Genomic DNA, 19,729 nt, shown 5'->3' with positions numbered 1-19,729 from the left:
GCTATGTTGATTTTGTTGCGATGTATGTATTCTTTGCCAATACATGTCTAGCTGTGATTTCTTTTTAATGCGGTATAGATGCTCACAACATGTATACAACTGGGCCAACTAAAGGATTTGGACCCGGGTGGATTTGTTCCACCACTGAAATCTAACCATTTAAGTTACACTTAGTTCATATGTCTTGCTGTGATTTGGGAGGACATTTTTGTATTGGCTCAAAAAAGTAGAAATCGGCAAGTCTTCAGATATGATATGTGCTTCCGACTTATTTAATTCAAAATGAAACAAGTTTGATGAGCACAGGAACACACTAAGACATGGTGAGCCACTATGAAACAAACACAATGATATGTGCCTCCGACTTATTTATGTCTCATTATTTGTGTCGCTTGCACTCCATGGACTCTCGATTTGTTTACGACTAGAATATACCTCGTTCAAGTCCTATATAGCTAAGCTGGATTTTCCAAATCTTTACACCTACGATCGATGGAGCTAGCTCCAATGGCAGAAACCACTCGCCTTCAGCTCGCCTGCTACACTCTCCTCTGCGTCCTTGTCGTCACCATAGTGCTCAAGCTCAAGCTCAAGATCGGACCAGACTCTGCCGGCCGTCTGAACCTGCCTCCCGGCCCATGGGCGCTGCCGGTGATCGGCCACATGCACTTCCTGCTGGGCGCCCTGCCGCACCAGGCCATGCGCAGTCTCGCCCGGCGGCATGGGCCCGTCATGCTCCTCCGCCTGGGCCACGTCCCGACGCTGGTGCTCTCCTCGGAGGAGGCAGCAAGGGAGGTGATGAAGGTCCACGACGCCGCCTTCGCCAACCGGCCCGTGTACGCCACCGCGGACGTCCTCACCTACGGCGAGCAGAACATCTCCTTCGCGCGCCTCGACAGCCGGCATTGGAAGGCCGCCCGGAAGCTGTGCAGCGTGGAGCTGCTCAGCCCGAGGCGCGTCCGCTCCTTCCGCCCCATCCGGGAGGAGGAGGCGGCGAGGCTCGTGCGGTCCGTCGCTGACGCTGAGGCCGGCGCCGCCGTCAACGTCGGCGAGAGGGTGAAGGTGATGATGAACGACGTCATCATGAGGGTCTCCGTCGGCGACCGGTGCCAGCAGCGGGCGCTGTACCTGGAGGAGCTGGACAAGGGGCTGGACGTCTTGTCCGGGTTCAACCTGACCGACTTGTTACCGACGTCGCGCCTGGCACTGGTGCTCGGCGGCGGGTCCCTGAGGGCGGCATGGGAGGTGCGCGAGAGGATCCAGTCCATCTTGGACGCCATGGTCGAGGAGCACAAGAGGGCGATGGAGAGTGAGGAGGCCGCTGCCGCCGGCGCCGGCCATGAGAACGAGGACATCCTCACCACCCTGCTGCGGTTCCAGAGGGACGGTGGGATGGGCGGCGTCACCCTCACGAACGAGAATGTCAACGGCGTCTTGTTCGTAAGTCACTCACCACCACCATCTCTACCATGCATCCTCGTGGGGGAGGGGTATGAAGTGTTGCAAATTTTGTCATCAGGACATTTTCTCCGCTGGATCAGAGACGACGGCGACGACCACCGTCTGGGCCATGTCGGAGCTTATCAGGAACCCACGGACAATGGCCATCGCACAGTCTGAAGTGCGGCGAGTGCTCCAAGGCAAGACCAAGGTGGCCGAGGCGGACATCGACGGCCAGCTCCACTACCTCCAGATGGTCATCAAGGAGACCTTCAGATTGCACCCTCCGGTGCCGTTGCTCCTCCCGAGGCTGTGCACGGAACAGAAAACAATCATGGGCTACGACGTGCCTCCGGGCACCACCGTGTTCGCAAACGTGTGGGCCATCGGCAGGGACGAGAAGAGCTGGGCCGACGCGAGCGAATTCAAGCCCGAGAGGTTCGAGGTCGAGAAGGTGGACTACGGTGGTACAGACTTCAGGTTCCTCCCTGGTGGCGCGGGGCGGAGGATGTGCCCCGGTATGATGTTTGGTGTGTCTAACATGGAGATTGCTCTCGCGAGCCTTCTCTATCACTTCGAATGGAGGCTCCCCGATGGCGCGAGCCCGGAGAAGCTTGATATGACCGAGGCATATGGGATCACGGCGCGTCGGAAGACTAACCTCTTGTTGGAACCTACTGTTTTTGTGCCTTAGTTTGTTGGTTTACTAATTGATGTGTGCATCTTTGGCTGCAGAGATTGAGAGAGTGTACTTTTTCACTGTATATGTTACATTGGACTTTGTCGAAATACGTTATTGTATATCATAATTTGTGTTAACTCATTGAGTGTTATTTAGTAATTTTGTCGATCTCTATTTTATCCACAAGTACAACTACCATGTCCATACGTGCAAAGCGCATCAAAAGTTTGTGTGTGTATATGGACTCATTTGAGATACAATATGAAATAAAATAAACCCGCCTCTTAAAATTTGTCATGCATTCAGTTTATGCTGAGCCCGGTAAGCCAATTTTCATGATTTGACTATAATAAAGTGGACTTCCGGTTAATCCATTTGATCTCAACCATTGCGTCAACCAATCAACCAGATGGAACTGTTTAGTCGTCATGTCCTATGACTCAACTATTCAAAACTAAAAATATGGGGCCTCTTTGATTTGCAGGATGCTAAAAGCATGAGGCAAAAAAATAAATAGGATTCAAATCACATGCCATGTTGAATTGCGGAGGAACTGAAAACCCAAAAACATTGAATAGGAATTTTTGTTGCACCACATGAGATTTGTCCGATGGAAATTCTCCTTTACATGCAGCATAGACAACAGGACAAGTTTCTATAGTTACAATCTTACTAACAAAATGAGCATTAAAATTCACAAAATCTCCTAGAAATGCTATAAAATCCCTTTGATTCAAAGAAACCTGGATAGATATCTCAGATAATCAAATAATTTTTTGGCTGGCCTGATAATCAAATTGTTGCTACATGGTCAATAGGGTGGCTAACATTTGGTTGGATAGGAATCCCAGCCATTCTTTACCATAATGGTGTTTTCTCAGTGCTAGAAGAAAACAGATCAGTGCAACAGAGTGAATGATTGGTATCTTGGCGATTGGGATGGGCACACGATGATGACAATATTTATGTTCCATCTAAGGACTACACGTGGAGATTAAAGCAGTGGATTGACTTCAACTACTAGTAAAGAATTTGCAGGGACATCTTGATGCTAATGTTATATTTGTTATTGTTTCGATTGTTTGGCTTATGTAGAATGTGTAAGGGTCATTATCAATCAAGTTTCTCAGCTGCAAGTCGAGGGGGCAGTCGCTGCAGCAAAGCCAAAATTGCAACATTGCAAAGTAAGGGCCGATATGTTGCAAGTCAGAATCATGACAAAAACAACGCGCGCGCGGGGGGGGGGGGGGGGGGGGGGGGGGGGACGGTGGTTGCAAGCCGGGATGTATGGTAATGTAAGGCAGGACGACTGAACCAAGGATGCTATAAGTTGGAGTCGTAATGGAACTAGGTCCGGACGCGTGACACTAGAAGGTAGGGTGACTGGGGCAACAAAGATGGAACGATGATTCTTTAAACCAGTGCCGCGACGCTGCAAGACAGGGTAACCTAGGCTACAAAGCCGAATGGCGATGCTGTAAGGCCAAGGCAACATGTTGTGATGTTTTTGTCACATTTCTTTGCAATGAGAAGAGATGTGATCGTTGTCATCGTAGAGGAAGTCATAGGAAAGTTTCGAAGAAAGAGGAAGTTATAGGACACGACGTGGTTGTACCGTCATGCTTCGGTGGCCTTGAAAATGCCATCATGTCGCTTCATGCCATGCGGCATTGCAACGCCAACCAGCGTTGTTGCAAATTGGACGCGCGACACCGCAAGGCTAGCCGAACGCTACTACAAACTGGTTGCCGCTATTTTTGGCAGTTGCAAAGCCGGATCACCATGCTATAAAGCCACTCGACGATGCAAGTCGTTAGCTGATTTGTTCTCTTTATTGCAGTCAGACTACCATGCTACAAAGTCCACCATGCTACGCTTCAGAGAATCTGTTGAGTATATTAGCAATATTTCGATCAATTTAATCTGCGGCAAATCACTAGCATGGCATTGACAGAAATAGATTATGCAAGTACGTTAACAACAGACACATCTACATGTAACGTTAGAATGGGTAAAGTAGAAATCAATAGGAGCGGGATAAACAAGGTATACCCTCCAATCGGCCAGGCAGAGGTCGCGACGGCGGCGGTGCCTGTCGAGGCAACAAACCTGACAATGAGTACTAGGGGTACGAATAAGGGGCAGAGCCTAGCTACCGGGCAGTTGTATCACTCAGATTTAGCGAGTTTGGACCCCTCTTGAAGAGGTAACATCCCTATTTCTTGTGCTCGGAGGCTTGTGTTTTCTCTTGGGGTATATGATTAAAATGGGTGCTGAACCCTTGCCATGGAGTTGAGGGGAGACTTATATAGAGTGTGCTTCGACCCATTAATGTACCATTATAAGGGAGATGAATGAGCATAACTACAATGGTTACAGGTAACAGTCGCTATAACTACACTTGATGCCCAACATAAAGCCTCTCGACCATTGCAGTTCCCATGTCGCCTCTATGCCTCCTCTGTCCGAGTGGTGCTGACGAGGCCGACCCAAGGGAAGACGTTTGAGTGTCGTTGGTGTATCTGAGTATATTTCTAAGGGGCGCATCCGAACACGCCTGTGGTCTTGGGACCTCCCGATGATGGTGTAGGACCCCAGGTGTGTCCTAGATGTCAGGTCTATGGCCCTATCCTGAGTAGGTGACCCCACCATTAGCTCCTGAATCGGTTGAGGTTTCGTAGTACGAATGCAGTGAACTCTTGGTTTAGCTCGAGTGCTTCGGGGGCACTCAGGAATCTACCCCCAAGTGATTACCCATCGTGACTTGAGGGAAACCACAATAGAGGAGGAATCGATCACAGAGGGCTTCTACATCATCCTTACTGTCTTCTGATGATGTGTGAGTAGTTCACCACAGACCTACGAGTCCATAGCTAGTAGCTAGATGGCTTCTTTTATCTCTCTCTCTTTGAACTTCAATACAATGTTCTCCTTGATCTTCTTGGAGTTCTATCCGATGTAATCTTTTTTTGCGCTCTGTTTGTTGGGATTCGATGAATTGTGGGTTTATGATCTGAATATTCATTGAAAGTAATTGAGTCTTTTCTGAACTTTATTATGCATGATTTTCATAGTTTTTTATTCTCTGATCTATCCGTTTGGTTTGGCAACCTAGATTGATTTATCTTCAGTGGGAGAGGTTCTTTGTAATGGGTTCAATCTTGCGGTGCTCTATATCCCAGTGACAGAAGGGGACAAGACACGTATTTGTATTGTTGCCATTAAGGGTCAAACGACAGGGTTTATTCATATTGACTGGGTTTACTTTGTCTACATCATGTCATCTTGCTTAAGGCATTACTCCGTTTTTTATGAACTTAATACCAGAGATGCATGCTGGATAGCAGTCGATTGGTGGAGTAATAGTAGTAGATGTAGGCAGGAGTCGGTCTATTTGTCTCAGATGTGATGCTTATATACATGATCATTGTCGTGAATATGTCATAACTATGCGCTTTTCTATAAATTGTCCAATAATATGCTATGTGTTCGAGAGAGAAGCCTCTAGTGAAAACTATGGCCCCCGGGTCTACGTTAATCATATTATAAAAACCAAAATTCCTTTGCTTTAAATATTTTTTATTTTGTTTGGCAATTTATCTGTCTACCACTACAAGATTTGATCCTTGAAAGTAACGAGTTCAAGGGGATTGACAACCCTCTTGCCCGCGTTCGATGCAAGTATTTGCTTTTGTGTGTGCATATGTTGTTCACGAGCCTTTGCGTGATTCTCCTACTGAGAGATCAAGGATGTCGCTTAGAAGGGGGTGAATAGGGGCTTTAAAATAATTATGGTTTAGGCTTGAACAAATACGGAATAAACCTAGCGGTTAATTGTCAAGCACAAAACGTACAACAACTAGGCTCACCTATGTGCACCAACAACCTATGCTAAGCAAGATAAACAACTAAGTGATAGCAAGATATATGATAAGAAACAATATGGCTATCACAAAGTAAAGTGCACAAGTAAAGGTCTCGGGTAAGATATAACCGAGCCACACGGAGACGACGATGTATCCCGAAGTTCACACCCTTGCGGATGCTAATCTCCGTCTGGAGCGGTGTGGAGGCACAATGCTCCCCAAGACGCCACTAGGGCCACCGTAATCTCCTCACGCCCTCGCACAATGCAAGATGCTGTGATTTCACTAAGATACCCTTGAGGGCGGTCACTGAACCCGTACAAATTGCAACCCTTGGGGGCGGTCAACGAACCCGTACACTTTGGCAACCCTTGGGGGCGGTCACAGAACCCGTCAAATTGCTCCGGGTGATATCCACAACCTAATTGGAGACCCCCGACGCTTGCCCGGAGCTTTACACCATAATGATTGAGCTCCGAACACCACCAACCATCTAGGGCACCCATGCACCCAAGAGGAACAAGCTCAAGGGTACCAAGCACCCAAGAGTAATAAGCTTCTCAACTTGTAACTTCCACTTATCACCGTGGAGAACTCAAACTGATGCACCAAATGCAATGGCAAGGGCACATGGAGTGCCCAAGTCCTTCTCTCCCAAATCCCACCAAAGCAACTAATGGTAGGGAGGAAAGTGAGAGGAAGAACAAGAAGGAGAACACCAAGAACTCCAAGATCTAGATCCAAGGGGTTCCCCTCACATAGAGGAGAAAGTGATTGGTGAAAATGTGGGTCTAGATCTTCTCTCTCCCCCCCCCCCCCAAACTAGCAAGAATCCATGGAGGGATTGAGAGAGAGCAAGATTGAAGAAGGTCAACAATGGGGGAAGAACATGAGCTCAAAGGATAAGGTTCATTGGGGAAGAATACCCCCTTTTATAGGTGGGCAAAAATCCAACCTCATGGGAGCGGTACTACCAGCTAGGGCGGTGGAAGCCCTTTGAAAAACAACAACGAGGAGGCAAAAGGCCAGTAGAACCGCCGGAGCGGTACTACCACCCGTCCTCACGGTACTATCGCTAGGGGTAGCGGTACTACCGCTAAGGGTAGCGGTACTACTGCTTGCGAGCGGTACTAAAAAAATACATCCATGCCTACCACCGCTGGACTTAATACGAGATTTTGGTCCAGAGCGGAAGTAGCCACTGTATTAGCTGCGGTAGTACTGCTTTGGAGCGGTAGTAAAAAATTACATCCGCTCCAAGCAGTAGTAGCTGTGGTAGTAGCCGCGGTAGTACCGATGCAACCTTTTAAGGACACCAAAACTGCCACAACTTTTGCAAGCGAACTCCGAATTCAAAGAAACACTACAAGGAAACCCCCCATAAAGCAACAAAAACTCTACAACGTTTTGAGTATATGTTGTAAAATTCAGAATAGATACACGTATATGGGTTATAGCATATGCGTTGCAGATTTGTAGCTCATAACCCTATCATGATTATTCATTATATATATATATAATAAAATAGGGGAAAGGAGAGGGAGACGCGCGAGAAACAGAGAGCACAACTCCCTCGTCTCTCCCGAATCGCCGCCACCATTGCCTCGTCTTCCTCCTCCCACCCGCCTCGTCTCCCTTGCACCGACCCTCCCCCACCTCCCACCTCACAACTCCGGAGGTTGCCAGTCCGCCAAATCCTCACCCATCCGTCCCTCTCGCGTCCCATCCTGTCTCTTCACGTGGCTCCTCGCCGCGCTACCCGCGGCGGCTGCATCAGGTGATGTCCGGAGAATCCCGCCACCGCGAAGCACAGCCCGAGGTCCCTTCGCTCCGTGGAGCCCTCCCATCCAGCTAGATCCATCGCTCGCGGCCACCACAACCCACCTGTGACCCATCCCCCATGGCTAGGTATTCGGGCGTCGGATCTGGTGCCGGTGTCCATGTCATTGTCATCCTCGTCTCATCCGGTGAGTGCATCCCCTCCCCTGGCTTCATCCTCTCTCTCTCTCTCTCCCTTCTCTAACCTCTGCTCTTCACTTCTCATGTAGACGTGCGGGAAGGAAAGTCCAGTGGATAACCTTGCTGCGGCTCGGGATGAAGCAGCCACGAGCTTCCTCCTCCTCCGGCTTCAGGTGAGTTGCTCCACTCCTCCCTCTGCTCTGGTTCGTGTCAAATCAGGAGAAATTGTTGTTCTGGTGGTGTTAGGATTTTCTACTGCTTGGTATCAAGTGCCTGCTGGTTGAGGTCAATTTGATTTTGTTTTGATCCTAAAGTGTCAAATCAGAGGAGGACCACATGTTGTACTGAGCCCGATATGTTGAGGCTGGGAAGGACGGCATGGCCTCCAACCAAGGCAATACTCCTTACTATGCTGCTGCCTTGCAAGCAGTAGTGGCTAGAAATCAATCCCTAGCTGCATATTCTTTCTAGGTAACATCATTGTAGGGAGGGATTCTGAAGCCCATCTATGAAGTAACCAGTGTGTTTGAGGCAATTAGTACAAAAAACACCAAGGTATAGTTAAAAATCTGGTTGGGTCTAATTAATACTCCCTCCGGTCCTCATTAGTTTGCGTATTAGAAAAAACGATTTTTCCCTCAATGCTCTGCGTACTAGCAGGTTTTGGCACTTCTTTCCAATTTTGCCCCTCCTTTCCAACTTCGCATGCGTGCCTGCAGTTACTCCCGTCTCTCTCTCCCATGCACGTCCTTCGCGTCTTCCCAAGGCAGCCAGACGCCTACCTCTTCCTCTCCTGCCCACCGGTCCCATCTCAGCTTCCCATTCTCCACATCCCACTCTCCCTTCTCCTCCACATCCTGTACATCTCCATGGATGAAATCTAGAGCTGCTAATCTATGGCGGGCTGTTCAGTTTAGGAGGGAGCTAGAATTCTTGGCGCAAAGATTTCATACTCAAACCAAACGAAAATTTTTGGCTCCAATTCCTCCAGCTTCAAGCGCCTGCTGCTCTTCCGGTTCATAGGCTCATAGGCCATGCAATGGGTGAGAGATTGGCGCGGATGCTGAGAAGATTTTGCATAGAGAGAGACGCGTGCATGCATATCAAGAGAGAGAGAGAGCATGCAGAGAGAGATGCATGCAAGGAGAGAGAGATGCGCATGTAGAGAGATGGAGAGAGAGGACTACGTGGGCACGAGAATAAATGCCTGCAAGCCAATCGTTCGCATGCGCATGCAGAGAGTATTTAACTACCCAGCCTCCCTTCCGTATCAAACCAGGGGCAAAACAGTCCGATTTTTGCTGCTTTCTCCTCTCCTTGGTATGCGGGTTGAGCATAGAACGCAAAGAAAAAAGGATCGGAGGGAGTACAGTATATATCTCCAAGGCCCTGATTATTTTCTTTACCAATCTTTAGTATTCTCATGTTTCAGGTTTTGTTCAGGGCTAACATACATTCTTTTAGGCTAATTACTAAATCAATCTAACGATGGTTCATGTGGCAGCAGAGGTGTAGCAACAGCAGTTTGAAGCAGATTAGGCGCCCGCGGGCGTCAATGACGGCGAGGCTGTTGAGTGAAGGAAATGGCGGTGTGGCGATTTGTGTCCTATTCTCCATCTTTTAAGCTCATAACAGAAGAAAGAACGATAGAATCGACTTTATCACTATTGTTTTTTAAGAATAAAAACCTTTCTTGTACGCATGTATTGATGAGTACTCCTCTTGACTCGATTGTGTTGTAGGGAATGAAACCATCTAGTTGGGGTGGTCTGCAGCTCTGGTCGCCTCCAGCAGCACCACATAATAAAAGTTCCAAACAGTAGTGTTGCATTGCTGCCTCCAGCCAACCACAACATAATCATTGGATGTGTTTCTTATGTAGAAGATTTGAGTGATGTACATGTTTATTTCAGAAAATATTTCTTAATGAAAGTTTATTATAAGACATATATTCCTCTACATTAGCTTTAGTTTTTTTTGCTAACTAGAAAGTGTGGTTTCCTTTCTTTACACGAACTCACTAAAGCACGGGATCCATTTGGGGTTCCTAGATTGCTAATTTTAGGAGCACACAAGATTTAGACTCCTGCTATGTAATTAAAGGAAATCACAATATTGAGCAATATCCTCTGTATATTTACTAACCACGGATCCCTGACTTTCAAATATAAATTATAATTTCAAAAGTTTATTTATAGGAATGATAAATAGTATGTATAAATGCCTTTATGAGAATAAATTTATTTCAGCCACATGGAAGCCAACACAGCATCACATGCAATATTTCTCAATTAGTTAAAAGTATGCTTCCTCTAAAATTTATGTTTTTTTATTTTCTTCTTACATAAAAATGTCCTAGTTATACATGGCAAACTAAAATTGTCTTGCAGACGCACTGGTTGATGACTAGTCTAACTAGCTCGGTGATAAAGAGTAAGATGTAAAGTTGCCAAGATAGTAACTAGGACACATAGAACAGGACGAATATAGATTCTCTTCTTTTATTAAGTAGGAATGGAACTTGATGAAGCTTTACTTGTGTTGTGCTTTTCTAGAGATGCATGAGACACCTGTAACCTTTTCTCCTTGGCTTTGCAGCTGCACGCACCAACTTGTTGTAGGGGGACACCATGGAAGGTATACACTCTCCCTTTCTCTACTGTACTACCGCTCATTGTGTCCATGACCATTGAGCCATGCTAGGTCCTATGCTGCGTTGGTGCAAATTTATAGGATTTGGGGCTGTAGGCTTCAGTAGATATATTTAGCGATAAATAAATATGTCGGTTCGCACAAAACTGTTTGACTGTAGGTGTACAAAATTAGCAATGGATCTCTAGGCTGGTGATGACCAAGTAAATTCGTTTCAGTGGATTTGGGGCTGTACGTTCATTCCAAAGCGTGGTGAGCACCTATAGGTTTGTCTATTTCCTGTTGGATGTCTGAAACCAACTAGAGCTAAATGTTTTGGTTTACTTTCAGATGACAAACTGTTTTGGTTCAGTTTGCTAAGTAAATGGAGAAGAGAACAGAAGTAGCACTGTCACTCACATTGCCTTTGAATGCAAAACAGCGCTTAGGCTACTATCCATATAATGTTATTGAGCCATGTTGTTCTGCAGGTTATATCGTATATTGTGGTGTCTGGATTAGTCATCAATGATCACTATAACACTCATGCCGGTATATTTTCAGAATCATAACAGGACGTACTTCTTGCAAACTTGACAGTGCTGAAATTAAAATGCATTTTGGGGAGTGTAATACAACACTTGCGAAAACTGAAGATTTGGTAGAGTCGCAAAAACTGCAGTACTATTGGTAATACAAAAAAAATATTGCATGGCCTTCAACGTGTCTAATTATCCCGCTTTTATCACTACTTCCATCATGTCAACGCATTATGTGTTAACAGTTCATTTTTTATTTTCTTTGTAGATTGAAAAGATATATGGATGATTATATGGGTGTATAACAAGTATACTGCAATGATGATGATGATGATCATCCTCATCATGATGATGCTGATGATATTCTGGTTCATGACGATGGATGCTTTCAATTTTAGTTAAGTTGTGGGATGTTCATGTTGGACGATGTTCCTCAGTTAGTTTTAATTAAGTTGTAGGGATGTTGATGGATGATTTTAGTTTAGATTTTGCTGTCGAGAAAATATTAGATTATGCATCACATTTGGATGATGTTCCTCCTGTAATATCCATTGTTGTAATCCAACAGTTTTATCCAATATATGATTTCTTCTTTTGTGAGTATATTACCTTTTTCCCCACTTGATACACATAATTATCATCATTATGTGAAGCATTCAATTGCTGGCATTAATACAATATTATTCATATTATATATGCACCAATACATGAGGCCTTGCAAATTCTCCGTTGCCTAGCAATCAGATTTGGATTCCTGTACATTAAGCACAAACATATAAAAGTGTTGTAAAACTCGGTTTTATGTGTTGTACTCTTGCAACCGTCCCATTTACCAACGGTAGTATAAGCGTTGCATTATGCGCTAGCAACGCCGGATAAGGCTACGCATCCTAATCCGTTGGTAAAGAGCCTAGCAATGCATATATGGACTTCTAGATACGGAAAGAAGCATTGCTATAGGTGGGGTCATGTTGTAGAGAAACCAAGTTTGTTCGAAAGCTAACTACACGGGCTAACACAATCTTGATAGAAATAACAATAAGAAGCAAAAGAGAAAAGGCCCATAAGAAAATGGTGAGAACCCTTCCTCGAATAAGACTGTTAAAACCTCCAACACCGAAAATGCAATAGAGGTGAGGGAGTCCCGTACTAGGGGGTGTCCGGATAGCCGAACTACCATCATTGGCCGGACTCCAAGGCTATGAAGATACAAGATTGAAGACTCCATCCCGTGTCCGGATGGGACTTTCCTTGGCGTGGAAGGCAAGCTTGGCGATACGGATATGTAGATCTCCTACCATTGTAACCGACTCTGTGTAACCCTAGCCCTCTCAGGTGTCTATATAAACCGGATGGCCTTAGTCCATAGGACGAACAACAATCATACCATAGGCTAGCTTCTAGGGTTTAGCCTCCTTGATCTCGTGGTAGATCTACTCTTGTAACCCACATCATCAATATTAATCAAGCAGGACGTAGGGTTTTACCTCCATCAAGAGGGCCCGAACCTGGGTAAAAACATCGTGTCCCTCGTCTCCTGTTACCATCCGCCTAGACGCACAGTTCGGGACCCCCTACCCGAGATCCGCCGGTTTTGACACCGACATTGGTGCTTTCATTGAGAGTTCCTCTGTGCCGTCGCGATCAGGAAGGATGCCTTCTCCCGTCTTTAAAGACGGCACCGTCGTCAAGAGAGCTTTGGCCGCCGGCCAAACTGTCCGGCTAGGTGGTTTTCTTATGACCGCCTGTTCGGCCACCGCTCCGACGATGACCTCTCAGGTCATCAAAAGCGATCTTCACGTCAGACCGGAATTCGCCGAGCAGTTAGATACGATTGAGCTCTCCTCTATAAACGAGCTCTTGGATCGCATTGCCGCCGTGGGAGTCGCTACAGACTATGATCAGATTGGGCTTAAACCCGATCTGAGAGAGATTAACTCTCCTCAGGCCACCCACCACGTTGTCGTGGTAGAGGAACAATGCGGCAACCCTTCTTCTATGTTGAAAACCAACTGCGTCCGGATTCCCGATCCCTCCAAGCCGGATTCCCGTGAAGTGACGGACGCTAATCAAATACTGAACTTAGAGTTAGGCATCGGACTAGATTCGTTGGAAAGCATCCAGCAAGTCAAGCATCCAAAGCCGGAAACTTCTTGGCCTTTGTGCCTCAGATCGGGTGGGGTTCCGAACTTGATTCCACCCGCCCACCCAAACATAAGCAATCTATATCGAATACGGCAAGAGCCCGATGAAACAGTACATCATTACTGGGCCAGATTCCTCCTAGTTATGAACAGGATAAAGGACTGCTGCGAAGAAAGCGCAATTTCAACTTTCTGCAACAATTGCACGGACAAGGGAATCATGAACGCCATAAGTCGTCGCGAAGTTACACGCTTCATCGACCTATCAGCTATCGTACAAAAATACTGTGCGGTAGAGAGTGCCAGGAACACTGAAACTAGGTTTTGGGACAGTCCGGCCTTGACCACAACCCTAGTCCGAAGTAAAAGGGTGCGCCATACTCAAGCACCTGGGTTAAAAACCAAAAAGCAAAGACCCCCTAAAGGGTATGGAACCGTACTGGAGGGCTGGCTCAACGGACCCTGCAAAATCCACAGTACGGAGGGCGCCACTCCAACACACAGCCTTCGAGCATGTTGGATACTACGGCAGGTGGCCAAAAGTGGCGAAGGCTTTTTAGCCCCGGGCAAACAGCCCAGCAGTACCGGTACGGTATTAACAGTCTTCGAGACTTTCGTATCAAATAACATGCGAAAACGAATAATCCGCGGCCTCGTCGAAGTCTACCAAGTAGCAATAGCAAATCCATGGAGTTACACGGCTATCACCTTCAACGCCAGCGACGAACCTAAATTCCGAACAGCTAGAGCACCAGCCGCATTGGTCCTCAGTCCGATAGTGGACGGCTTTCGCCTTACCAAGGTACTCATGGATGGCGGCAGCGGATTAAACCTCATCTACGAGGAAACCCTTCAAAAAATGGATATTGACTGGAGCCGCATCGAGCGAAGCAGCACAACCTTCAGAGGGATAATCCCTAGTCGAGAAGTACGCTGCACAGGAAAAATCACACTAGATGTAGTGTTTGGCTCACCGGACAATTACAGGTCTGAGGAGGTCACGTTCCAAGTGGCCCCATTCGGCAGCGGATATCACGCTTTGTTAGGGCGAGAGGCATTCACAATCTTCCAAGCTATACCCCACTACGGGTACATGAAGCTCAAAATGCCCGGACCCAATGGGATAATCACTCTTGCCAGTGATCCAGATACAGCACTCCGCGCTGAAAATAAGACAGCCGCACTGGCCCTAGAGGCATTGTCCGAAGCCCTAGCGGCAGAGGAACTAACTGCGCTACGCTCCACGGTGGATAGGGACAATGTGATACTCGATAAGAGGTCCAAGTCCACCTCTTTTAAACAAGCAGACGAAATAGTCAACATCCAACGGACCCCACAAAGACGGCCTCCATTGGGGAAGCATTAGGGCACCCAGTTGTGACAGAGAAAGACCAGGCTGCAACGGCATTCATTACTCCATATGGGCCATTCTGCTTCAACACAATGCCATTCGGACTCAAAAACGCCGGCGCAACATATCAGCGCATGATTCAAACATGTCTGGCTACCCAGATAGGCAAAACAGTAGAGGCATACGTAGACGATGTGGTCGTCAAGACCAAACACGTCGAAACTCTAGTAGAAGACTTGAGGGTGACATTCGATAACCTCCGAGCATATGACATTAAGCTCAATCCAGAAAAATGCGTCTTCGGCGTACCAGCCGGAAAGCTCTTGGGCTTCATCGTATCCGGTAGAGGAATTGAAGCAAACCCGGCCAAAATCCGAGCTCTGTCACAATTGGATATTCCAAAAGACCTCAAGCAAATACAAAAACTAACCAGATGCGTAGCGGCCTTAAGTCGCTTCATCTCCCGTTTGGGAGAAAAGGCTCTGCCCCTCTACCGCCTCCTCCGATGCACCGAACATTTCGAATGGACGGATGCTGCCACAGCCGGACTCGAAGAAATAAAGGCCATACTGGCAACAAATTCGGTCCTGGCCGCGCCCAACCTGGGCGAACCTATGTTATTATATATCGCAACAACACATCAAGTTGTCAGCGCGGTACTCGTCGTCGAGCGAGAGACAGAAGGGCACAGATTCCCTCTTCAAAAACCAGTGTACTACGTATCCACTGTTCTAACTCCATGCAAGTCCCGGTACCCACATTATCAAAAGATAGCATATGCGGTGTTCATGGCATCCCGGAAGCTGCGGCACTACTTTCAAGAGTGTTCCATAACGGTGGCCTCCGACGTACCTCTCAACGATATTATAAACAATCGCGACGCAACGGGCAGGATTGCAAAATGGGCTATTGAGCTCTTACCATTTGACATAACCTATAAACCACGGCGAGCTATAAAATCGCAGGTTCTGGCCAACTTCGTCGCCGAATGGACCGAAGCTGAACTCCCTAAAGAGTACGGCGCATACTCCAATTGGATCATGCATTTCGATGGATCCAAAATGTTGGCTGGCTTGGGGGCTGGCGTCGTCCTGACGTCCCCATCTGGAGACACAATCCAATACATACTTCAAATAATGTACATGGACTCCAATAACGCAGCCGAATACGAGGCCCTTCTACATGGCCTCCGGATGGCAATCTCCATGGGCATTCAACGCCTAGAGGTGCGCGGGGATTCAAACCTCGCAATATCCCAAGTAAATGGAGACTTTGATGCCAAAGATCCAAAAATGGCAGCTTACCGCAACACCGTCCTAAAAATGTCAGCTCGGTTCGAAGGACTCGAATTCCACCATGTAGCCCAGGATAATAACCAGGAAGCAGACGTGTTAGCACGCATCGGCGCGAAACGAGACGCCATCCCTCCAAACATCTTCCAGGAACGGCTCTTCAAGTCATCTGTGTTATGGGAAGAGGAGTTCGGAAATAACAATCCGGAGCCAACTGCATCACCGAACTCAGACCATTCTGACACAATCGGCGGCTCAGCCAACGAAATAACACCTTCAGCTCACGAAATAATGGCAGTAATTGCCCCGTGGACAGAACCATTCCTAGCCTACTTAATTCGGCAGGAACTTCCCGAAGACCAAAATGAGGCCCGCTGCATAGTTCGGCGATCTAAAGCCTACAAGGTCCATGAGGGAGAACTTTATAAGAAAAGCACAACCGGAGTCCTTCAAAGGTGTATCTCCAAAGAGGAGGGGCGGAATCTCCTGGCTGAAATTCACGCCGGACTCGGCGGGCACCACGCCGCAGCCCGGGCACTCGTAGGCAAGGCCTTCCGTACAGGATTTTATTGGCCGACAGCCTGGGCAGATGCTCAGGACTTAGTCCAACGATGCGTCGGTTGCCAGCTCTTTGCTAATCAGAGCCACATGCCACCCACCGCCCTCACAACTATACCCATTACCTGGCCGTTCGCGGTCTGGGGGCTTGACATGGTCGGACCCCTTAAAGGGGGAACCCACAAGCACAAATACTTATTGGTCATGGTGGACAAATTCACCAAATGGATTGAGGCCAAGCCGGTTAAAACGGCAGAATCCGGACCGGTGATAGACTTCCTATCCGGGGTAGTACACCGTTTTGGCGTTCCCCACAGCATCATCACTGATAACGGCACGAACTTCACTGCCGACGAGGTTAAACTCTGGTGCAAAAACATGGGCATCAAGCTCGATTACGCTTCAGTCTATCACCCCCAAACTAACGATCAAGTCGAGCGAGCAAATGGTCTAATCATGAGCGGCATCAAACCCAGACTAGTGCGGTCCCTCAAGGAATCTAACACGCACTGGGTAGAGGAGCTCGACTCCATACTCTGGGGGCTGCGGACCACGCCAAACCGAACTACTAGATTCACACCATTTTTCATGGTGTACGGCGCAGAGGCAGTTCTGCCTTGCGATATAATTCATGACTCACCTCGTGTGCGCATGTACGAAGAAAGAGAAGCCGAGTTGGATCGGCAGGACAGTTTGGACGCCTTAGAGGAGGAGCGAGACGTGGCAAAGGCTCGTTCCGCATTCTATCAGCAGCAGGCTTGAAGATATCAAAGAAGAGTAGTACGGGCCAAAACTTACAATGTCGGCGAACTCGTTCTACGCCTGCCGGACAAGAAAAAGGGCAAACTTAAGCCCAAGTGGGAAGGTCCCTTCATCATCGACCAAGTCCTGACCGGCGGGGCATACCGTCTACGTAAAGCATCTGACAACCGACTCGAGCTGAACCCATGGAACGCAGCCCGTTTCCGAAGATTCTACGCCTAAAACACCGGACTCAGAGTTCGTCTCACCCCCCCCCCCCCGTCCACCTTTTTATATTTTTTACTGTCTCTTGTCCCCCTCCTTCCCACTTTTTTTCAATACCTTTTACAGGCTGATTTGCGCTTTGTTCGCACACACGTGATGTGCTCCTAGCACTCATTATACCTGGGGGCTTCTTTACCAGAAGCTTATTAATATGGGCTTCACGCCGAATACATGTGTCATACTTCCGCATGTACCCTTTTATTCACCATTATATGCATCGATATGACTTAAGTTTTGGCCAAGCTAGGTTGCCTGGCTCCTGTGCTTAGCCCTACGTTCCCGATTGTTCGGCTAGGAGGTAAAGGGAGCACCTCTGCGATTGTTACTGCCGGGTCAGCCGGATGTGTACCTCAGACTGGGTGAAGCCGAAAGCTAGCGTTCTTAAGAGAATATTCGGTCGGTGACTTGAAAGATGATTTATTACTTACTTATTTATAAGCCCCCAGATGCTTTTTCTGCTATTTTCGCAGTCCGGCATTGCACCTTAGGGCATGCCTCCCAGGGAAAGGAACCCTTAACGGAACTATTCTCCCTGGAAGATGTTTCTTACTAACCATGTAATATAACATAACTAGTTGGGCACTTGTCTGATAAAGCAATTATGACCCCGATGTCTTGTCTCCATGCATGCCCCGGTTCTTTTATAACCGTAGGGGTATTCGGACACACTCCGGACTGTTGGGTCCCGAGGTTGAAGAGAAACGGTCCGCAAAGACAAACGATCTACAATCCGGCTAGAAGGCATCTTACATGTCATTTCAAATTACATCGTCAAACTGACTGATTGTACTCCTCCTCAATCCCATCTAACAGGCTGTCTAATTTACAGTCCTGTTGGGAATATTTCGCGGCCAGTTCTACTTGGCCATACATCAAGCTCACAGGGATCTTCTTCCCATTAGGCCCCGCAGGTCCGACCTCGGCCATGTGGTTTGGGTCAGCCTTCGGGTAGCGCGTCTTCACCATGGCCCAGGCCTCCCTGGCGCCCTGACGGCAGGCCGATATCTTCCACAAACGGAGGCGTCGCCGTGCTCCCTGGAGCTTCTCAGCAAGCTCACCAAGGCCCTCGGGTAGGGAGACGGATGGCCACAAAGCCTGAACGACGCCACTCACCGCCTGCCGAACACGTTCGAACAATTGAACCAGCTCGGGAAGTTGGTCACCTGTTGACCCAGGCATTTCCTCTGCAAGGCGACCTGTGAGCACACCTAAAGACATATTTCTGTCAAACGACTTCCTCGCTGAATTCTTCTTTTCAAAGGAATTTGCTCAAGCACTTACTATAAATGCCGCGACGAAGTCGCTGATTCTCCTTCAAGGAGCCAGACAGTTGGGCCCAAACACCTTTCAGCTCTTCGCCTAGCTGGGTGTGGGCATCTTGGAGCTTGTTTCTCTCCTGCTGCACCTTCATAAGCACCCTCTCGCCAGCCTTTAGCTGTGGTAGTAGCTGTTGCTTGTCCGGATCTAGTCCGGCGCCCTCTGCAGTATTATTGTCAGATTCACGCCGCACTTTGTTAATTAGTTATCTTTTCAAAGTAAGTCTTACCAGCGGGGGTCTCTGCTCCCCCTGTGGCGGCCAGTGCGGCCTCAAGTTGGGCCTTGCACTCTTGGAGCTCCTGGGACAGATGGGTATTCTTCTCCGTAAGATCCTGCATACAAATTGATCCTTAAATCAGTTATTTTAACCATTTTAAGTCTCGGGGGCTACTAGCATATATAACTATTAAAATTACTTACACGTATGTCTTTCACATACTGCTCCGTGGCTCTGGTTAACCCATCTTGAGCAGCACGGAGATGCGCGTTTCCCGTCTCAAAGGCATTTAATGCCTCCAGGGAGAAACACGTGTCACGAAGAACTGTCTGGCGACGCCTGTGATTCATGGCGCTCTCCACCTCAGACCAGGTGGCGGACAGCCTGTCGGCATCCTCCGTTGGAGGAGCGTCCGACTCATGCCTTGTATTCGCCTCCCCTTTCGGGCCATGCATTGGAGCATGGCTGGCGGAGGCTTGATTGGCAACCTCTCCGGACACTGTCCGGCGAGCGCTCTTTCTGGAAAAGTTATGAGATTTAATATACCTCCTGGGAATCCTTCCCTTAACAAAAAGCGGTGCTCCGTACCGTTGCGGCGACATTTCAGTTCGCGTCGCACTCCTCTTCCGCCTGCTGGGCCGGACTGACCCTTGTTGGCCGGTCGCCGCGGGCTCGACTTCCTGCCGTAAAGGCGCTTCCTGTCGAAC

General features: G+C 47.9%; 1 protein-coding gene and 1 long non-coding RNA gene across 2 annotated transcripts; both read left to right on the top strand.

Annotated features, from left to right (window-relative positions):
* The first annotated feature begins 507 nt into the window (after positions 1–507).
* Positions 508–2,360, top strand: LOC123117048 (zealexin A1 synthase). The gene is made up of 2 exons (XM_044537899.1): positions 508–1,440; positions 1,520–2,360. The coding sequence occupies exons 1-2, from the start codon at positions 508–510 to the stop codon at positions 2,132–2,134; spliced, it is 1,548 nt and encodes a 515-aa protein (XP_044393834.1). The 3' UTR covers positions 2,135–2,360.
* A 6,711-nt stretch (positions 2,361–9,071) lies between these two features.
* LOC123117047 (uncharacterized) lies at positions 9,072–11,708 on the top strand. The gene is made up of 3 exons (XR_006457262.1): positions 9,072–10,584; positions 10,760–10,851; positions 11,386–11,708. It is a non-coding gene; the product is annotated as an uncharacterized lncRNA (long non-coding RNA).
* Positions 11,709–19,729: the final 8,021 nt, after the last annotated feature.

This window comes from Triticum aestivum, chromosome 5B (genome assembly GCF_018294505.1).
Source record: "Triticum aestivum cultivar Chinese Spring chromosome 5B, IWGSC CS RefSeq v2.1, whole genome shotgun sequence".
Taxonomy (NCBI): domain Eukaryota; kingdom Viridiplantae; phylum Streptophyta; class Magnoliopsida; order Poales; family Poaceae; genus Triticum; species Triticum aestivum.
The sequence above is the reverse complement of the archived record's forward strand: the minus strand, read 5'-3'. Positions and strand labels throughout refer to the sequence as shown.